The sequence below is a fragment of the Schistocerca americana genome, chromosome X (genome assembly GCF_021461395.2).
Source record: "Schistocerca americana isolate TAMUIC-IGC-003095 chromosome X, iqSchAmer2.1, whole genome shotgun sequence".
In the NCBI taxonomy this organism is placed as follows: Eukaryota; Metazoa; Arthropoda; class Insecta; order Orthoptera; family Acrididae; genus Schistocerca; species Schistocerca americana.
The window spans coordinates 115,273,572-115,296,661 of NC_060130.1; the positions used below are offsets into that span (position 1 = coordinate 115,273,572).

General features: G+C 36.9%; 1 protein-coding gene across 3 annotated transcripts in view; it reads left to right on the top strand.

Moving 5' to 3' along the window:
* The window catches only part of LOC124555577 (linear gramicidin synthase subunit D-like), a 417,445-nt gene that overhangs the window by 279,908 nt on the left and 114,447 nt on the right, over nt 1-23,090 (top strand). For all 3 annotated transcript variants that reach the window (XM_047129541.1, XM_047129539.1, XM_047129540.1), the window contains 5 exons: nt 800-931; nt 3,381-3,549; nt 3,629-3,753; nt 3,847-3,971; nt 20,031-20,249. In XM_047129541.1, the coding sequence (XP_046985497.1) occupies nt 800-931; nt 3,381-3,549; nt 3,629-3,753; nt 3,847-3,971; nt 20,031-20,249 (770 nt within the window). The remainder of the gene's footprint in view (nt 1-799; nt 932-3,380; nt 3,550-3,628; nt 3,754-3,846; nt 3,972-20,030; nt 20,250-23,090) is intronic.

A 23,090-nucleotide genomic window follows, 5' to 3' on the forward strand; every position in this document is an offset into this window, starting at 1 on the left:
AATAGGAGTTGGCACAGAATTGAACCCTATGAGACATCCTATGTGGTTTCTCCCCAGTCACTAAAATTTTCTACCCTTCCAACATTGTTTGAATTATTATTCTCTTTGTTAGGTATTATTCAAACCAGGTGTATATAAAGCCATCAGTTCCATAAAACTTGAGTTTTTCTAAGAGAATAACATGAGCTACACAATAAAACACCTTGGGAAGATCACAAAGACTCATCATAGCACTGCACTACTAGCCAAGAAAGAGCTGTATCATATACATTTAATCAATTAAACCTAATGAGAATATTTTGAAAGAAACACATGTGAACAGGCACCATAAATTGATATAACAGTATGTTTAAGTTGCAACTAACAGTGAAGGTGTACATTTTACTTCTTAATTGAAATGCCAGTTATTGAAAGTCTTTGCAGTTTTTATTCTTTGGACATTAGGTAATGGTCTAAGACATGTTTCTGTGCCTAATGTTCATCTCCTGGTGCCTTATGTTTCATCAGGAACCTAAATTATGCAGTAGGTTAATACACCAACTTGAAACAAAGTCAACAAGCCAAATTGTTTATATATAACAGTTTAGTTTCTGAGCTTGCTGAAGTTTGAATATTGTCTAACTGCGTATTTTAGCCTCAATGGATTTCTCCAGGAATAGGAGACAAAACATCAAGCACAGAAATATGCCCTAGACCATGACATAATGCCCAAGAATAAAAATAACCATGTTATTGAAATATTTGAAAAACTGCTTTTGAATACTTACCTTTTTATTACTTTTTGTGTCATACCCATTAGGTATACAGTGTCCACATCGTGGAGCAGTTTTTTCTTACCACTGGCGACATCTTGCATATCCATATGAAGAGACAGAGCGAGAGGCCTGCAATGTATTTTTTGTCTGGGAAATGCTAAGGCCGCTGATGAAAGGTAAGTTGTTTGACCTGTAAAATAATATGACAGAAGAAGTAAAATAATTATAAAAATGAAATTTTGGTATATTTCATCCACATCTGTAGAAAAGATATCCTCAGAGAAATGTTTTGAAAGTTTGAGCAGGGTCTACCTGTTCTTCTCTGTAGCCTACATAATGTTAAGCTGTGTGTGTAATGTTAAGAGTTTTTTGCAGAGGAAGTCTACCATGAGTCATGAATAGAGTTATGTTGTACTTGGGGGAGTCATTCAAGATCCATAGGATGCTGACTAGAAAAACAGGAAGGAAGATGGGGTTTAACATCCCATAAACAATGAGGTCATTAGAGATGCAGCACGTTCTTGGATTGTTTTGAGGATGGGGAAGGGAATTAGCTGTGCCCTTTTCAAAGGGAAATCATGGAAAACCTAAATCTGGTAATATTACTTGACTCCTGAAGAGTAAAATTAATTTATTCATTCTTCAAATTGCGACAACTTATGTAGCAGATGTTTGAGATTCCCTTTCATTTTTCCCTACTCAAACATCATTCACTTGAAGAAAAAAATTGATATAGTTATATAGAATGGATAACAATTTTTAATTAATGTGATATTTCCACATATTTATGTAGTTTGATGTAGTTCACCCATATTTTGAAAAACTAATCAGATGATGCTGAGCAGTGTATCAAATGCATGAGATACTCAGTGTTATTTTCTGCATCAGGAAAGTCTTAAACAATTGATTATATAATTATTTGAATAATATTTTGTGGTTAAAAGCCTCAGTGTACATGTAGTTAGGGCAACAACAGCTATGAGTAGAAACCACTTCAGCTGTATTTAGTCTTTATTATGGGTCACTACTGGTTTCGTGGCACCACAAGCCACATCTTCAGGTGATCATATGTTTTAGTTATATGTTCACCTGAAGATGTGGCTTCTAGTGTCAAAAAATTGGTAGTGATCCAATAATAAAGGACTAAATACAGCTGAAGCACTTTATTAATGTCCAAGATATTCTTATCAGTTAGAGATTAATAATTATCAAGAATGCTGCTGTCCAACCCAAAGACTACATAAGCTTACACTGAATGACAGTGATAATGAGTGCACCGAGACATGTGATTGTAGAGCAGGGCCCACAAAATAAAAAGATTGGATTTTAATCCTTTCCTGTAATGGACTTTTGATTTGTATTAAAAATCAATATAATTGTGGCTGGCTAGACAGGTGGCTACCTGAAAATCTCAATATCATGGGTGGTATAACTGAATTGAGGCAGTAATGAAGTTGTAACAGATGCATTTCTATGAAGATAATCTTTATTATTTCAAGTTGGTGTTATATGCAGATGTGTCTGGAAAATTTGCAGCAGGCTTTGATGACTCTTCACTTTCCAAAACAACAGTGTGTTACTAGTTTCATCATTTCAGGCATAAGTGAAACTCTCTTGAGGACAAAAATCAGTAGCTGGTGCTACTAAAGTAAACAACCTTTGAGTCCAGATTCCTCTTGCACCTGTCTACAAATGGAATGCACTCATGGAGATCAGCAGCAGTTTATAAGATTGTGTATGAGGATCTTTTAATTAATGTCTTTAGTCATTGGACACTGCACCTTCTAACTTGTGATCAAGAAACTCAGAGCATTTAATTTTGCCAGCATATGCTAGGAAAATTTGATTCTGGCAGGTCAAATTGGAGGCAGTCATCCGTATAGACGATCTGAGAGGAGAGCCATCCAGTAATAGTGGAAATTGCATAAAGTGTCAGGAAAAGGATGGTATACACATTCTTTGTGGAAAGTGGGCATGTCACTACCAGTGTATTGACAGAAGTAAGACTGTTATTCTAGGTTGGCATTGTGGAGATTCAGTGCCTGAACTATTTGAATTTATCAAGCAGAAACATCCAAATCATGTCTAGCAGGGATTCTGCCTCATCATTACGATGTACCAGCTCACCATACTCCTAAAACAAACTCTTTGCTCTGGATTCTCATGTCCAGACACTTCCCCATCCACCTCTTAGCCCTGACGTAACTGTCCCTGTTTATGATACATACCTAAAAGGCCTACCAAAAGAAGCCTACCATGAACAGATGCAGCAGTGCATAGAATACCAGCAAGAGCACATCAAAAAGTTTGTGAAGGTGATACATCACAGGTATTGCTTTCCAACAAACTGCATAGGGAGTTTCCAACACTGTATGCTTTAATATGTTCCCAAACCATCAGAATATAGTATCATCATGTTCAAGTTAATGATACAATACACCTTATTTTATTTACACCAAGGCATAGAGGATGTAATAAAGTCTGGAAATATGAATTTTCATGACATAAATTGAAACTTTAAACATTTACTTTTTCCACATATTTAAGGTTTAGATTTTGATAACTGTAATAAAGCAGGTTGTCTTTAGTCTGCTAAAAAACAGATAAATAATTTTATGTCCACAGGGAAAACTTTATACATTGTGCCAGATGATATAATTTATGATCCACCTAGGCTTTTCACATTTTTATCAAAGCATAAAATTACACGAATGATGTTCACTCCATCACTGCTTCAGACACTGCTTGACTTCAACAAGGATAATGCAATTCAAGAAGCTTTCAAACACATGAGGTAATAAAACACTGGATATATTTCCTAATCAATGCTACACTTTACATACCTGTTGATCTAAGTTTACTTCTTGTTACAGGCAAATATGGTTCTGTGGAGAAGTTGTTACAATGATACTTAGAGACAGATTTGCAAAAATTTTTCCTCAAGTGAAGATGCTGAATTTGTATAGTGTTTCAGAATGCCATGATATTGCATGCGCAGGTATCCTGAAGATTTATGTTTGAATCTGATTTAATTTTCCTGATGATGAGTATAAGGCTATTCCACCATTCTTCTTTTTATCTTCCATTGCAGACTTGTCAGTAATACCTGATCCAGAAAAGCGTAAGTTTTGTCCTGTGGGGAAGCTTCTACCAGGAGTACATGTAATTATAATGGATGAAGAATTTAATATTAAACCAGTTGCTGTACCAGGAGAGGTATGTATTTAGCTATAATATCTACATACTATCAACATCCATAAATTTTCTGGTTAATTACATGATTCAGTATCAGTTTCAGTTGTTCTCTGGGATGGAAAGTCTGTGTGGAGAGATTTATTTATTTTGCACATCTAGTTCCATGGAACCAAACTGGGGGCAAATCTCCATTATCATGGAATATGTCAGTACATGAAATTAACGTCAGAAAAGTTAATAATAGATAAAAATAAATTTACATGAATCCTGTGCAGATGACAAACTGTATATAGTACCATAATCAACAATATATCTCAAGTTTTTCCAATAACTCCCTCAATAGAATAGGAGGAGTGAACCATGAGGACATTCTTCAGGTTAGACTTTAAAGTGTGAGAATCACTGCTAAGAGTTTTTAATTATTATAGCTTACTGAAAATGGATGCAGCAGAATACTGCACACTTTTCTGCACGAGAGTCATGGAGGTGCAATTCAAATGCAGATTGTATGTGTGCCTAGTGTTAACCGAATGAAAGCTACTAAATCTTGTGAATTAGCTCATATTGTTAACAACAAAATCATCAAAGAATACTCTTTGTCAATAGGAATAGTTACCACATCTTGCATATCCGTATGTCATAAGCAAATGAAAATAGGCTAAGTAGACTAATTTGCACATCACTATATCTCTTACTGCAGTTACTGTTCCAGTGGTGAGTATAGCAGCACCCATTTTTTGAACAAGATTCAGAAATTTTGCTTTCCATGACAGATTACCATCTATCTAAACACCTAGAAATTTGGATTGACCAGACTTGATAATAATATGCCAGTTCAGTTTAATCAAAATGTCAATTTTAATTGAATTGTGTGTTATAAAATGTAAAAACTGAGTCTTACTGTGGTTAAGCATCAATTTATCTTCTACAAGCCATGAACGTGTCTTGAAGTGTACTGTTTGATACATCACCCATGTATCATCCTTCATGACCAAGCTAGTGTTTATGAGCAAACACAAATATTTTAGAATCACATTAAAAGACAGAAATAGTAGTCGTCATCCTCACCCTTGCAGCATCCTCCACTTAACCATGCCTCAGTCAGATGCCTCCTCATAGTTGTTCTCATTACTATGGAGAATAACTTTTTGCTGTCTGTTGTTACAGTATAAGAGGAACCCATTGTGAGCTGCTTTTCGTATTCCATAATGGTCTGACCTCTACAGTAATATTCTGTGACTAACACAATAAAATGCCTTAGGTAAATCAAAGAAAACACCTATTGTTTGCAACTTTTTGTTTAATCCCACCAGTGCCTCACCGAGAAAAGAGAATATAGTGTATTCAGCTGCTAAACCTCTTCAAAAACAAACTGTAAATGTGACAGAAAATTATGTGGACTGAACTCATCAAATATTCTTATATATACAACATTTTTAATAACTTATACAACACCAGTGGCGTATAAATAGGTCTAAAATTATCTACATTATCCCTTTTTCCTTTTTTTTATAAAGTGGTTTCACCATTCAGTACTTTAATCATTCAGGAAACTGAACAATGCTAAAGGAAAAATTGCAAATGTGGTTAAGTACTGGGCTAATGTATACTGAACAGTGCTTTAGTACCTTGCTAGATATCTCATTATCTCCACGAGAATCTTCAGTCTTCAGCAATTTGACAATTGACTCAATCATCCCCCCCGGCCCCCCTTGTCATTATCGTGAAGATGAAGCTGTAATTCAGATACCAGCCTTGGAAAGCCATTTCTAAGAGGGTTATTCCTTGTAGATAATAAGTTTTTATTTCATCTGCTATGTTCAGAATTGTCCCCCATTCGGATCTCCGGGCGGGGACTACTCAGGAGGACGTCGTTATCAGGAGAAAGAAAACTGGCGTTCTATGGATCGGAGTGTGGAATGTCAGATCCCTTATTCAGGCAGGTAGGTTAGAAAATTTAAAAAGGGAAATGGATAGGTTAAAGTTAGATATAGTGGTGATTAGTGAAGTTCGGTGGCAGGAGGAACAAGATTTTTGGTCAGGCGAATACAGGATCATAAATACAAAATCAAATAGGGGTAATGCAGGAGTAGGTTTAATAATGAATAAAAAAATAGGAGTTCGGGTAAGCTACTACAAACAACATAGGGAATGCATTATTGTGGCCAAGATAGACACGAAGCCCACGCCTACAACAGTAGTACAAGTTTATATGCCAACTAGCTCTGCAGATGACGAAGAAATTGATGAAATGTATGATGAGATAAAAGAAATTATTCAGATAGTGAAGGGAGCTGAAAATTTAATAGTCATGGGTGATTGGAATTCGAGAGTAGGAAAAGGGAGAGAAGGAAACATAATAGGTGAATATGGATTGGGGCTAAGAAATGAAAGAGGAAGCCGCCTGGTAGAATTTTGCACAGAGCGTAACTTAATCATAGCTAACACTTGGTTCAAGAATCATGAAAGTAGGTTGTATACATGGAAGAACCCTGGAGATACTAGAAGATGTCAGATAGATTATATAATGGTAAGACAGAGATTTAGGAACCAGGTTTTAAATTGTAAGACATTTCCAGGGGCAGATGTGGACTCTGACCACAATCCATTGGTTATGAACTGTAGATTAAAACTGAAGAAACTGCAAAAAGGTGGGAATTTGAGGAGCTGGGACCGGGATAAACTGAAGGAACCAGAGGTTGTAGAGAGTTTCAGGAAGAGCATAAAGGAACAATTGACAAGAATGGGAGAAAGAAATACAGTAGAAGAAGAATGGATAGCTTTGAGGGATGAAGTGGTGAAGGCAGCAGAGGATCAAGTAGGTAAAAAGACGAGGGCTAGTAGAAATCCTTGGGTGACAGAAGAAATACTGAATTTAATTGATGAAAGGAGAAAATATAAAAATGCAGTAAATGAAGCAGGCAAAAAGGAATACAAACGTCTCAAAAATGAGATCGACAGGAAGTGCAAAATGGCTAAGCAGGCATGGCTAGAGGACAAATGTAAGGATGTAGAGGCTTACCTCACTAGGGGTAAGATAGATATTGCCTACAGGAAAATTAAAGAGACCTTTGGAGAAAAGAGAACCACTTGTATGAATATCAAGGGCTCAGATGGAAACCCAGTTCTAAGCAAAGAAGGGAAAGCAGAAAGGTGGAAGGAGCATATAGAGGGACTATACAAGGGCGATGTTCTTGAGGACAATATTATGGAAATGGAAGAGGATGTATATGAAGATGAAATGGGAGATATGATACTGCATGAAGAATTTGATAGAGCACTGAAAGACCTAAGTCGAAACAAGGCCCCGGGAGTAGACAACATTCCATTAGAACTACTGACAGCCTTGGGAGAGCCAGTCCTGACAAAACTCTACCATCTGGTGAACAAAATGTATGAGACAGGCGAAATACCCTCAGACTTCAAGAAGAATATAATAATTCCAATCCCAAAGAAAGCAGGCATTGACAGATGTGAAAATTACCGAACTGTCAGTTTCATAAGTCACCGCTGCAAAATACTAACGCGAATTCTGTACAGACGAATGGAAAAACTGGTAGAAGCCGACGTCGGGGAAGACCAGTTTGGATTCCGTAGAAATAAGGGAACACGTGAGGCAATACTGACCCTACGACTTATCTTAGAAGCTAGATTAAGAAAAGGCAAACCTACGTTTGCCTCCAATTCTAGCATTTGTAGACTTGGAGAAAGCTTTTGACAATGTCAACTGGAATAATCTCTTTCAAATTCTGAAGGTGGCAGGGGTAAAATACAGGGAGCAAAAGGCTATTTACAATTTGTACAAAAACCAGATGGCAGTTATAGGAGTCGAGGGACATGAAAGGGAAGCAGTGGTTGGGAAGGGAGTGAGACAAGGTTGTAGCCTCTCCCCAATGTTATTCAATCCGTATATTGAGCAAGCAGTAAAGGAAACAAAAGAAAAGTTCGGAGTAGGTATTAAAATCCATGGAGAAGAAATAAAAACTTTAAGGTTTGCTGATGACATTGTAATTCTGTCAGAGACAGCAAAGGACTTGGAAGAGCAGTTGAACGGAATGGACAGTGTCTTGAAGGGAGGATATAAGATGAACATCAACAAAAGCAAAACGAGAATAATGGAATGTAGTCGAATTAAGTCGGGCGATGCTGAGGGAATTAGATTAGGAAATGAGACACTTAAAGTAGTAAATGAGTTTTGCAGAGCAAAGTAACTGATGGTGGTTGAAGTAGAGAGGATATAAAATGTAGACTGGCAATGGCAAGGTAAGCGTTTCTGAAGAAGAGAAATTTGTTAACATCGAGTATAGATTTAAATGTCAGGAAGTCGTTTCTGAAAGTATTTGTATGGAGTGTAGCCATGTATGGGAGTGAAACATGGACGATAAATAGTTTGGACAAGAAGAGACTAGAAGCCTTTGAAATGTGGTGCTAAAGAAGAATGCTGAAGATTAGATGGGTAGATCACGTAACTAATGAGAAAGTATTGAATAGGATTGGGGAGAAGAGGAGTTTGTGGCACAACTTGACAAGAAGAAGGGATCGGTTGGTAGGACATGTTCTGAGGCATCAAGGGATCACCAATTTAGTATTGGAAGGCAGCGTGGAGGGTAAAAATCGTAGAGGGAGACCAAGAGATGAATACACTAAACACATTCAGAATGATGTAGGCTGCAGTACATATTGGGAGACGAAGAAGCTTGCACAGGATAGAGTAGCATGGAGAGCTGCATCAAACCAGTCTCAGGACTGAAGACCACAACAACAACAACATGTTTAGAATGTGATTGTTAAATACATTACATATATCTAACTTATCAGTAACAAAAACATTTTTTCTGTGTATTGACTTTACATCCTTGAACTTGTACTATTGGTGAGACACTTCCTTCACAACTGACCACATTGTTTTAATTTTATCCTGAGAATTAGCTATTTGATGAAAATGAAATGATTGTATGCCATCTATTGGCTGGGATATCCCCTTCAGGGTTCAACCACCATATTGCAAGTCTTTTTAGATGATGCCACTTCAGCGACTTGCATGTCAATGATGATGACAGATACACAACACCCAGTCCCCTGCTGGGAATTGAACCCGGGCCCTCTTGCGCGGTAGGCGGTAACACTAATGCTGCACTATGGAGGAGCTATTCGATTTGTACACCACATGATTTTTGCCTTGCTAATGACATCTTTAAGCACCTTACAGTACTATTTGTAATGTGCTACGGCCTCTCAGTTGTGAATATTTCTAAAATTTTGATTTATTTCTCACCTTGCACTACATGATATCTTTATCTCAGTAGTTAGTCACCAAAGTTGTCTGTTAATGCTAGTACCATGTTTGAAATGTTCTAACGGAACACAACTTTCAAAGAGCATGAGAAATGTGTTTAGGAAGACATTATATCTGTTGTCTATGTTATCAGCACTATAAACATCCTGCCACTATTGCTCGTTGATGACGCTTTAAAAAGTCCCTGCCATCAGATTAACATTTCTAATTAATTCTGATGGGATGAACATTATATTTAAATAGAAAATTTATTTTGTATAAAGAGTCTGTTTCACTAGTGGTTTTTTCCACTTCATTTTAAAATTCAGTCATCACGTAAGTCTAAATGACGCAGATATGATTAATTTTCAGAGATAAATTAAAATATTATAGTGTTATTCCCACTCTACTCACATTATCCTGTCAGTTGGTGTACATATATCATCTCATTATCTGATATTCTTGAGCTACAGAAGAATCTTTTTCTGTTATGAATCATGTTTAGTCATTTTAATAACATCAAAAATAGTTTTGAGATGGTGTTCTGTTGCTTGTAGATCCCAAGATACTTCATGTAGATTGACTGGAACATAATACTTATGTTACTTTTGTTTATCTCATTATTTACAGTGAGAACATTCTCAGACATATGTGATGTATAAGTAGGAAAGCTGTCATATGTTGCGTACTTTGGTTTCGCAGTGTCATGTGATATAAATTTTGGTGAATTACTCATCATAGAGGACACTGCACATAGGCTATTTGTGGTCAGATACAGCAACACATCTCGTGAGCTTGGCTAGCAGCCACATTTATGTTCAAGCATACATTTCACATGCTGTTTCCATATTTTTGCCCAAACCTGTATTCGTAAAATGACGAATTCTACCAAAAAATTTATTCTTAAAACTTCATCAATGGGTGCTCAACAACATTCACTTGCAAACTGAGTGCCCTCGGTTAGAACTGACTTACCATACCACTGTTTACTTTCTGCATGAATTAACAAAACTTTACTATAAGACCAATGAAAAATGTGAATTTAAAACATCAGAATTATTTCAGTTTTTAATTCTAAGATTTGCATTAACAATTCTTTCGATAATGAAGTATAACAACCTCAAAAATTAATCTGCAATTCAGCACAATCTAAATAATTTTAGCAAGCACCTTGCTACAGCATGTAAACATTTTTAAGGTTGGCCCTTAATATTTCTAACATCACCCTGTCATGTAAATTAAAGTAAATTATGATAAAGGACAGGACTTAACAGTGTTTACTTTCTTAAATAAATATTCATATTTACCTGATAAGCAACATCTTGTGAAGGGTACTTGCATTCAGGATTGTCTAAAGTATGAATTTCAATTGGTACACTGGTATAACAGCCTTTGATTTTCTCAAAATCATTTTGATGTAACAGCTGTGTATGTTCCACCACAATCTACCTTGTTGTTTCGGTCCACCAGTTCAAAAAGTCAAACATGCAATCATTAATTTATGACATGAACTACCATGTGGAATCATAGTAAGAGACAGTTAGAGTGTGTCCTCCAGCAACGTTGGAGGGTGAAGGGGAATTTAACAAATTAAAGTGATTGTCTTATATTAAACATGTTGCTGGATCTACCAGTCTTGGCTCAGTATTTCCATACCAGACTCCTGCCTTCTTCTACCCCTAGCCCTCCCCCCCAATCCCCCCTTCCCCCTTCATGTTCCCTCAAACAGTTCCATTGCAAATGTCCTTCCTGTACTAGCCTCCAATAAGCTCTGTTTGAGATCTCTCTCTCTCTCTCTCTCTCTCTCTCTCTCTCTCTCTCTCTCTCTCTCTCTCTCTCACACACACACACACACACACACACACACACACACACACACACACACACACACACAAATAACATCAGATCGTGACACCACTAGGTAATCCAGGTGATATGTCACTTTAAACCAAAAGAAACTAAACAGCAGCTACTATTTAGTATAACAGGGCAGGCAGTAGCATATTTTGCTGCTGTTAGTATGAACTGTATTAAGCAGATACCCAGTAAAGTTTATTTTTAATACTATGCATAGATGAAGTTACTGCAAGTTGCGTGCATTTTGGTAATGTATACCTTGAAGGTTCTCCTTGATGGGGTCTACAGGGTGTGATAAATGAGTAAATGAATAAATGAAGTCTTGGTTCTGTATTTTCATTTGATTTTCTCGAGATATTTAATGGATATTTCATTTTCTGCAATTTTACTTTGTAGAAACCTACAGCTATGTGTGTGGACATGTTATCTTCAAACAAGTATGTTCTTAGATTTGTTTCTGTTCTTTTAAAACTCAAACTGTTTTGGCATACAAATTTGCGGCACTGGTGTACCCCATTTTCAGAATCTTTCTGATGTCTGTTGATCATAATAAAATCATCAACCATAAATTTAGATATACATGAGTCAGTAATCTGCATTTGCTGTTGGCAATTAATAAAAAGTTATTATCTTTTACACCAGACAGCCTTATTTTAATTGTACTGTGTTGGTGTGAGTGTACTGACCCAGCAGGTATTATACCACATTCGTCCATTTGAAGGATCCTAGTGGTGTGAATATTTTGAACATTATTCTCATGAGAGTTCTATTGATACATTCAACAACTGAAGCTTTCAAAATTGTAAAATTGCAGTCATGGTTAATTATGAGATAATGAATTAACTCTTTGAAAATGATGAAACAAATCTGTTTTCCTAAGAGAATTTATATAGATTCATGAGCTTCTTCTGTTTATTTTCTTAAGTGAATCTGCAACCTTAGTATCAGCTTTGGTGTGCAGAGCAGAAACCTTTCTGTATTTAGAGTAAAACGTATCATCATCAGTAAATACTGATATCCAGAATTCAATACAAAATGTGGTGTCATATCAAGTAAATCTGTTTGACCAAGATCACTGTGTCATTTTGCAATTACTGTTCACCTCAGATAAATTATGAGAGCTGGGCAGTGCATTTCTGCAGCAGCAGCAGTAGCTGTTCCCATAATGATCAGGGAAGACACCAATATTGCTTTGTAATGTGGCAGCAACAACAAAATGTTTGTTTATACTGTGAAAACAAAGTTATTCTAGACACAGCTTTATTATCCAATAGTTATAATAATAATAATAATATTATTAATTTAATAGTGAGTCCTTTGAGTTCTGTTGATTCCAAAAGAATCAGAGTTGGTAGGATATGGAACCATCTACATCTACATCTACATACATACTCCACAATCCACCATACGGTGCGTGGCAGAGGGTACCTCATACCACAACTAGCATCTTCTCTCCCTGTTCCACTCCCAAACAGAACGAGGGAAAAATGACTGCCTATATGCCTCTGTACGAGCCCTAATCTCTCTTATCTTATCTTTGTGGTCTTTCCGCGAAATGTAAGTTGGCGGCAGTGAAATTGTCCTGCAGTCAGCCTCAAATGCTGGTTCTCTAAATTTCCTCAGTAGCGATTCACGAAAAGAACGCCTCCTTTCCTCTAGAGACTCCCACCCGAGTTCCTGAAGCATTTCCGTAACACTCACATGATGATCAAACCTACCAGTAACAAATCTAGCAGCCCGCCTCTGAATTGCTTCTATATCCTCCCTCAATCTGATCTGATAGGGATCCCAAACGCTCAAGCAGTACTCAAGAGTAGGTCGTATTAGTGTTTTATAAGTGGTCTCCTTTACAGATGAACCACATCTTCCCAAAATTCTACCAATGAACTGAAGACGACTATCCACCTTCCCCACAACTGCCATTACATGGTTGTCCCACTTCATATCACTCTGCAATGTTACGCCCAAATATTTAAATGACATGACTGTGTCAAGCGCTACACTACTAATGGAGAATTCAAACATTACGGAATTCTTTTTCCTATTCATCTGCATTAATTTACATTTATCTATATTTAGAGTTAGCTGCCATTCTTTACACCAATCACAAATCCTGTCCAAGTCATCTTGTATCCTCCTACAGTCACTCAACGACGACACCTTCCCGTACACCACAGCATCATCAGCAAACAGCCGCACATTGCTATCCATCCTATCCAAAAGATCATTTATGTAGATAGAAAACAACAGCGGACCTACCACAATTCCCTGGGGCACTCCAGATGATACCCTCACCTCCGATGAACACTCACCATCGAGGACAACATACTGGGTTCTATTACTTAAGAAGTCTTTGAGCCACTCACATACTTGGGAACCAATCCCATATGCTCATACCTTAGTTAGGAGTCTGCAGTGGGGCACCGAGTCAAACGCTTTCCAGTAGTCAAGGAATATGGCATCCGTCTGATACCCTTCATCCATGGTTCGCAAAATATCATGTGAAAAAAGGGTGAGGTGTGTTTCGCAGGAGCAATGCTTTCTAAAGCCGTGCTGATGCATGGACAGCAACTTCTCTGTCTCAAGGAAATTCATTATATTCTAACTGAGTCAGTCAGGTTTTTAACAATATTTACAATCATGATTTATTTATAAAATTTACAGTACTGGATACAGCGGGGTACAATATGGTTGATAGTACTCATATTAGTTAATATTATGTAATAATACATGAAAATAAGTACGGTACATAATACAACAAGACATCAGAATTAATATGTACTCATACACTACAAGACATTCATATCAGAGATATCTTAATACATAAACGTCAGTATATCTTTTACAACAAGATAATTTATGCTTATACTAATGGGACATCCCAGTTATACAATAAAATTACACACATGCATTCGCATTTATGCCAAAAAATTCGCTAACTGAGTGGAATGAATTTTGCAGCAGTTATTTTTTTCAGTCTGATCTCGAATTTGTGTGTGTAAAGACTAAGACTTTTTACATCTGTAAGTAGATCACTGAAAAATTTCACACCTGAGTAATTTACTTCTTTCTGCATAAGGACGAACTTGGTTTGGCTACTGTGTAAGTCCTGTTTAGACCTCATATGTCGACCATAATGTGAACTACTTGTTTTGAAAGAGAGTGAGATTTTTGTTAATGAAACATACAAGGGAGAAAACATAATAAGATATCTTTGTAAAAATCTGTAGTTTTCTGAACAGATTTCTGCAAGAGTGTCTTAGATGAGCACCTTTCAAGATCGATAGCTCTCTTCTGAGCTACAAATTTTTTTGCTATTAGCTGATTACCCCAAAACATGTTTCTGTAAGACAACAATGTATAAAAAAGTTAGAATGTAAGCAACTCTTGTAGCATCCTTATATGTAGATGATGCAATTATGCATAAGTAAAAGTTTCAGGATGAAGTCTTTTTGCTAGACGTAGGACAAGGCAGAGCAAGTTTAATTTGCTGTCAACGTACACACCCAAGAACTTCTAATGTCCACCAACTTGCTAATAACTGAGAGAGGTGACGTAATGGTTGGCACACTGGATACACATTGTATAGGACAACAGTTCAAACCCATGTCTGGCCACTCTGATTTAGGTCTTTCGTGATTGCTCTAAATCGCTTCAAGCAAATGCTGGGATGGTTCATTTGACAGAGCATGGCCAATTTCCCTCCCCATCTTTCCCTAATCCGAGCTTTGCTCCACCTCTAATGACCTTCTTATCGACAGGATGTTAAAACACTAATCTCCCCCCCCCCACCCCCCACCCCCAACCTCGATAATGTACCAATAATTATGAAAAATCAAAATGTCTTCCCAAACCTCACTTTTACAATGAAGTGGTCGCAGTCATTTTTCTTCAACTTCTTAAACAGTTCTAGAAAAGAGACAACAGATTACAAATTGTATATCATTTCCAGTAGTAGCAAAAGTGAAAGTAATTATTTTCAATTATCTGTTTGTTTAAGTTCTGTACATTTTCTTGTTGTCAGCCCAGCAGTCTTGAGGCACCTAAATACCAAATGGATGCAGAAAGATATTGGGTTTGTCTACTGTTGCATTTTATACTACAAATAAAGGTTGCAAATGTTCATATCCATGGTAGACATGTTTATTTCATATTTTCTAAATGGTTATGATTCACATAATCAATTACAGACACAACACAACATGTGCATGAAACAAAACCAATTTTCACATCTCACTTCCCTTCAGCTACATACAACAGCTTCTTCTAACCAACTCAAGAAGATCAAAGCTAATATAGGCATTGAGATCAAAGCTAATATATGCATCAAAGAAACTCTTTTACATAACAACTAAATTATTTGCCACTAATAGTGCTTCAAGTTATTTTGACAGCTTATATTTAACAATTTTTGATATCAGTGACTTCAAATAAAAATAAAAATGAATATCCAGATTTTGAAATAAATCCAGCATATGAAAAGTAATTAGGTTTTTGAAAAATATAAAATTAATATTATTCATGTTAGATTCATGTTTGAACAATTATTCTGTATATCTGTGTGTGTGTGTGTGTGTGTGTGTGTGTGTGTGTGTGTGTGTGTGTGTGTGTGTGTTCGCGCATGCAAAACTATTTTATTGATGACATTGAAGTTCTATAAAATGGAAAATTATAATTTTTAACTTGTCTTCATCATATAGTAAATTTATGGAGTGTATCAGGTAATCTACTCATTTAAATGTAGGAGCAAGTTCAGTATGCAGTGAAAAGATGAGCCATTGATCATTTCTATTAAAACTCAAAGTCCACTTGGATATGTCATCCATTACATTTCAAAGAAGTTAGTAACATTGGTGCCCAGTGGGAAATCCTTTAGGTGGTAATCATGCCACTTCTTAAATAATTGATTCACATTTAATTTTTCAGTCACTGGCTCTTATTTCCCAAGCCTCGGGCATGGATGTGTGTGATGTCGTTAGGTTAGTTAGGTTTAAGTAGTTCTAAGTTCTAGGGGACTGATGACCACAGATGTTAAGTCCCATAGTGCTCAGAGCCAACTACCTCTTATTTCCCAACATCTGTCTTCAGTCTTAATGTAGGAAGTGACAGGCACCTTCACCTTCAACATTACATACCCTGTCAGCAATACTCTGTCTCAGTTTACTTTTTAAAAATTCTCAAAAATACATATAGTCACGGCAGTATAATTTCATGTAAATTATTGAGCACTGTCTCCACCTACATGCATGCTGGTCAATGCTGTGTCGGTGACATTTCTCTGTCACTCATTTTGCTGTAATCACAAAAAGCAACCACACTATTGCCACATAATATCTGAAAAATGATTTCCTTTAGAAAAAAACTCATTTTTTGTGATCTTGAATCTCTGACAGTCAAAGAGAATGCTGCATATATGTGCACGAAAAAAAGTTGTCACGGAGAAAACTCTAGAAGTCTCTTGCAGCACATAGCTGTCCACAAGCAACATGTTAAAGATGTTTCACTGACCTAGAGTTGTAATATGAGCAAGATGATGGCTTCTTGGAAAAATAGCCAGATATGCACATGAATACAGCACTGTGCACCCAGCTCTGGTAATTGACAAACTTTGTAGAATTGTTCTATAAGTTTGTTTTGAACACACAGCAGCAAATTTGGTATGGTAAACAACAGCCAGATAGCTGCATGTGCACAGTACTCTTCCAAGGATTCACTTTAAGATAGCACATGCAGCTGTGATCAGAAGATGTGCAGAATTGCTTTATCAAATCATTGTATGTTAGTACATTCATTGTACCCTTATTAGGAATTTAATTTGTATGTCTCATGCTGCTGTGTGTAATATGAGAATTTACAAGTGTGCAGTTACTTATAAGCTGCATTATAAAGTATTGAGTTTCAGTAAAACAGAAGTGACAAAATTATATTCATTTGTCAGCTGCTAGAGGCACCATCATCATCATCATCATCTTCATAGTCATAATTGCCTCCAGCAACAGTTACATAATTCTCCCTCACTACAGAATGTGTTCTACTACTACCACTAACAGTCTCTTTTTGCATATTATCAAATTTCATCTAATTTTAAGGGAACAGGGATTCAATATTGCATCTACATAGATACTCTGCAAGCCACCACACAGGGCATAGCAGAGGGTACCACATACCACTATTAGTCATTCCCTCCTCCGTTTCATTCACAAATAGAGTGAAGGAAAAAGACTGTCTATGTACCTGTGCATGAGCAATAATGTCCCATATCTTGACTTCGTGGTCCTTATGCACAGTGTATGTTGGTGGTAGTAGAATTGTTCAGCAGTCAGCTTCAAATGCCAGTTCTCTAAATTTTCTCAGTTGTATTCCTCGAAAAGAACATCACCTTCCTCCCAGGGATTCCCATTTGCATTCCCATAGAATCCCCATAGGTTCGAACCTACCAGTAACTAATCTAGCATCCCGCCTATGAACTGCTTCAGTGTCTTCCTTCATTCTTACTTGGCACGGATCCCAGACACTCGAGCAGTACTCAAGAGTAGGTCACACCAGCATCCTATATGTGATCTCCTTTACATTTGAACCACAGGTTCCTAAAATTCTCCCAATAAACCGAAGTCAACCATCCGCCTTCCCTATCACAGTTCTCACACGTTCATTCCATTAAATATTGCTTTGCAACATTATGCCCACATATTTAAACAACTTCACTATGTCAGGCAGGACACAACTAATACTGTATCTGAACCTTACAGGTTTGTTCTTCCTGCCCATTAACTTACATTTTTCCACATTCAGAGCTAGCTGCCATTCATCACACCAACTATAAATTTTGTCTAAGTCATCTTCAATCTTCTTACAGTTGCTCAACTTCAACACCTTACCATACACCAGATCATCATCAGCAAAAAACCACAGACTGCTGCCCACACTGCCCACCAAATCATTTATGTAGGTGAATAGCAACAGTGGTCCTATCACACTTCTCTGGGGCACTCCTAATGATATCCTTGTCTCTGATGAACATGCGCCATCAAGGAGAACATAGTGGGTTCTATTACTTAAGAAGTCTTCGAGTCACTCACATATCTGTGAACTTACTGCACATGCTCGTACCTTTGTTAACAGCTTGCAATGGGGTACCATGTCAAATGCTTTCCGGAATTCTAGAAATATTCGATCAGCCTGTTGCCTGTCATCCATAGTTTGGTGGAGAGAGAGTAAAATACATCAAGAGACTGAACACTCTGCAACTAAAAGAAAAATACCAAATCATTTAGGGTAAAGCAGATCTTAAGGCAGTCATATCAGTCATCTTATCAGTATGTTTTACATCTATCAACAAAGAATGAATGGAGTACAAGAACAACAGATAAGCCAACAGAGCTGTAATCATCTTCAAGAACAATCCAAAATAAATCAAAAGGATTAGTTACTGTTAAAAGAATAACAATGTCAGTGCAGAGTGTCTCACTCTGGTAGCAATTAACTGTTCTGTCTGTTGTGATTCAGAATTCCATTTAATCGTGTATGTATATTTGATGACAAAGCAGATTTTTTTTAAAACAAAAATATATGGTTGAGCAGAATGTGAAATATGTATAGTTGAAATTTATCTCTTTAGATAAAATTATCACTTATTCATCCATCATATACAGGTATGGAAGCAAGAAGTATATATTGTCTATAGCGCTGCACACTCTCAGTTTCATGTGGAAATATATTGGAGTTTGTGATCCCTTCTAAAGAAAGTCACCCCACATAAAGACTCTTTATTGTCTGAAGTCATTAGTGTAATGGATTTTCATGGAACATAATGGGCTCTGCCAGAATGAGATTTTCACTCTGCTGTGGAGTGTGTACCCATATGAAACTTCCTGGCAGATTAAAACTGTGTGCCAGACTGAGACTTGAACTCAGGACCTTTGCCTTTTCATTCTGGAAACATCCCCCAGGCTATGGCTAAGCCATGTCTTCACAATATCCTTTCTTCCAGGACTGCTAGTTCTGCAAGGTTTGCAGAAGAGCTTCTGTGAAGTTTGGAAGGTAGGAGACGAAGTACTGGCAGAACTGAAGCTGTGAGGATGGGTCACGAGTCATACTTGGGTAGCTTAGTTGGTAGAGCACTTGCACATGAAAAATAAACAGCACTAACTCCACAATTCTGCCAAACTGAAGAGAGTTGTGCCAACTGAAAAATACCACATCACAATACTCAATGAAATGTTGTGCTCTTGTGGATACTTCTGAGAAGGACCAAGCAAATCCGAGGCAGGCCGGGCCTTAGCCCACACAACCTGCACACATGAAGTATGGCATGCCGTGGCTGGGCCTGGGGTATATAAAAATTGTAGACCGCATATTGTTTTGTGTACTTCAAACATGCTCAAACTTATACATAAATTCTTTGTTAGGTCCCTTGTTTTCATTTCTTATTAATGGTATGATATTTGTTTCTAACTTTTGGAAAATTTTAACGCATTTAGCAGAAAACTTTGTATTTACATCTGATTACCTTATGTACGTAACTCTGGTCATTTGTTCAACTCACATTTCTATTAAATAACATCTGTATACAATTTTGTCCTACTTCTCCTAAAGTTATCAGCTTTATGTGAAGTAAATGCTGTTGATGTTGTTTGTTTTCACATTTGTAATGCAATAAACTATTATCACAGATAACTGATATTTAACAATTAGCAAGATAATAAAATTAGAAAGGAAATTTATCTATGTAATGCTTTTGTAAACAACTACATTTAAATGCTTGTTTGGAAATTTCACCAAAGCTCTAAATTTAATGCACAGTTTCAAAATTTTCCATAACTCAAGAGATATTTAAGAAATGCTATGTAATTAACAAGTGTACTAAATTTGGAAGAAATAGAGATATATTTGCAGAACTTGATTAACTAAAAAGCTACTAGAGAATTGTTACTTTTGTTTATTTTTAGATATATGTTGGAGGCCCAACACTTGCAATGGGCTACCTCAATCGTCCCGATTTAAATACTACACGCTTTATCCCAAGGCCAGACCATGTACCTCCAACTGTTGGTCCACGTCTATACCGTACTGGTGATTGGGGTTACATGCTAACAGATGGTAATCTTGAAATATGTGGTCGCTGTGATTCTATGATAAAAATACGTGGTTACAGTATTGAGATACAGGTGAGCGTTGCTTGAATGGATGTCAAAAAACTCATATAGAATATAAGCACACAAGTAATTGAAAATTTGGTTGCATTTTGTGTACCATAAACTGAAAATAAAGGAAATGTTATTCAGTTAAAATTCAGGTTTTCTATTCCATCTCAATAAAAGAGAGTGCATTAACACCATATATTGATATAATTTTAAGAAAAAACAATTAGGCTCATCTTAAGCAAATGTTTTATTCCCATGAGTGGCTGCAAATATCTTCAAATGCCAGATAGAATGGAATGGCAGGAACTTTATTCAATTTTAGCAATGTCAGCTGTTTCTTAATACCACTGACCTTAGTGTCTATATCACTAATCTTTGTCGTGATGTGTGAATTGAATTGGGGCGATACCACTGCATTTTCATTTGTAAAGGAAAATCAAAAACAGAGTCCAGCATTTCTGCTTTGCTTTGCTATGCTAGCTTCAGCCCCATTCTCATACATGAGTGCCTGGATGATAATTTTGGTACCACCAATGGCCATAACATATGACCAGAATTTCTTTGGGTTTTGGGAGTGGTCCTTCAATAATATGCTGCTGCAATAGTAGTTGAAGGGTTCACACATTGCCTTCTTTAGAAGTTTCTTGTGAAAATCTGAGCCATAGTTCTTCTACATACTCCTCTCCAGCCATTGTTGCTACAATTGCCACATTATTGTGACACCAGTTTCTATGTGGACACACTCAAAGAGGTCATATCTATTTGTTGCTATTAGATCCACTATATTTCCATCATGAGTGGGCTTCCAAACAATCTGCTTGAGATAGTTCTCAGGGAATGCATTTAGTAATATTCTTCAGGAAGTCTTGTCAAACCCACCTCTAACAAAGGGGTAATTTTCCCAATCTGTTGTTAGACAGTTAAAGTCTCCTCCAATGATGACAGTATGATTGGGAAATTTACATACTAGTGAACTTTATTTTCTCCAAAGTTTTTGGTTATATATGGAGGTGAGTTGGTGGCCAACAGAAGGATCCAGTCATAAGTTTATGACAACCCATGATAGCGCTCCTTACCAAGACAATCTCCCAAGCAGTTTCAGTATCTGTCTTGGAGGATTTTAGTTTCTTGTCTACTGAGACAAATACACCACTTCCATCTACAAGGTGTGTTTTTTAAGTAAGTACCATTTTGAAATAAAAATAAAAGAAGTAGACATTTATAAGTAGTTTCATTTTTACATAAAATCCTGTACTTTAATGTCCTTTTCTACATAATCCCACCAATATTAAGGCACTTAATGTACCATACAACTACCTTTTGAATAGCATCCTTGTAGAAACCTTGCCACCTGATTAGGCAAAAACTGTGTAAAGCACTTACAGTATTAACCACTACCAGTTGATCGCACTTTGAAGTACATGCTGCACTAGAGCAAATACGGAGACTTACAAGCAGTCGTTCTTCCCACGCACAATTCGTGAATGGAACAGGGAAGGGGGGATCAGATAGTGGTACAATAAGTACCCTCCGCCACACACCGTAAGGTGGCTCGCGGAGTATAGATGTAGATGTAGTCACTGCTTAGCTTCCCACAACTGCCACTGCAACCAGAGGGCTGAGGTCCAGCAGAGGATGTATTTATGTTGTGAAAACAGCTTCTCTCAGGCTCACTTGTGACTTGCTCTTGTACTTGCTATTCAGTGTTCTCATGTACTTGCTGGCCAGGGCTTATGTATTCTGTAATTATCATTCATAATGTGAAGTGTGACTGGATAATTCAGAACTGTGTATTTGTCTTAACAAGGATCTTGTACAGTCAACTGCTATGAGAAAGATATGTATTCATTCCTTTATTAATGTTATTAGTACTAAGAATAAAAGATAATTATCTGCCTTTATGTCAATACAGCATTGTGCTCCACACTTGCATCAACCAATTGAGATCCCACATGTGCATAAGACCAAGTATAACAGCACACTTCTTGACACTTGAGGAAATTCACCACATAATGTCAAAATCATGCAGTGTCTGTTCTCTCTCACTTTTTGATCAATTTCCTGCATCAAATCATCATGTACATTCATACGGCCATCTTTAAAAGCTCTTACCCATTACCATATCATCTCATCACACGTAATGTTTCTCCATACACTTCACTGACCTGATGATGAACTTAGCCACTTTCACATCTTCAGTAGTAAGAAAATGAATCACAGTGCATGTTTCGCGGACAGCAGGATTCTCAGTCGATGGAGGCATTTCACGTACTCACAACCAAATATATAAGCAATGAATACTGGTGGGAATTATTTAGAAAAGTAGATTAAAGTCAGGCTTTCATGTGAAAATAAAATTTCTAATAAACTCTACTTGTGTTATTTTTATTTCAAAACAGTACATACTTAAAAAAACATGCATTGTACTATTACCCTTGTCTTTTTGATATACACTTATATTTTCCCCAAAAGTCTCACTGCTATCAATTTTGGGTTTTAACCAGTTTTCTGTAGCTAGTATCATGTGCAGCCCACTGTTTTTTAAAGTGTAGTGGCATTTTGTTGCAAATACTTTAGCAGGTAATCACTAAGATTTTAATACCTTTGCCTGTAGGTGGCATTTCTTTGAATCTTTTATCAATACTTCCTGGGTAGCAACCTTTGATGTATGGTGTACATGTGACACATTTAGGAGGACCCTACAGTTTTTAACCTGATGGTGCAAGCCCAGAAAGTCACAGCCCAGTTTGTCACTGAGCCTTCAAAGTCTCTGGTTCAATCTTTCCATTTGACTCAAGACCAACTGGGGACAATGCTGCAAATTTTATTTAATTCATAAGGTAAATACAGTGAGGGAATGTGTGT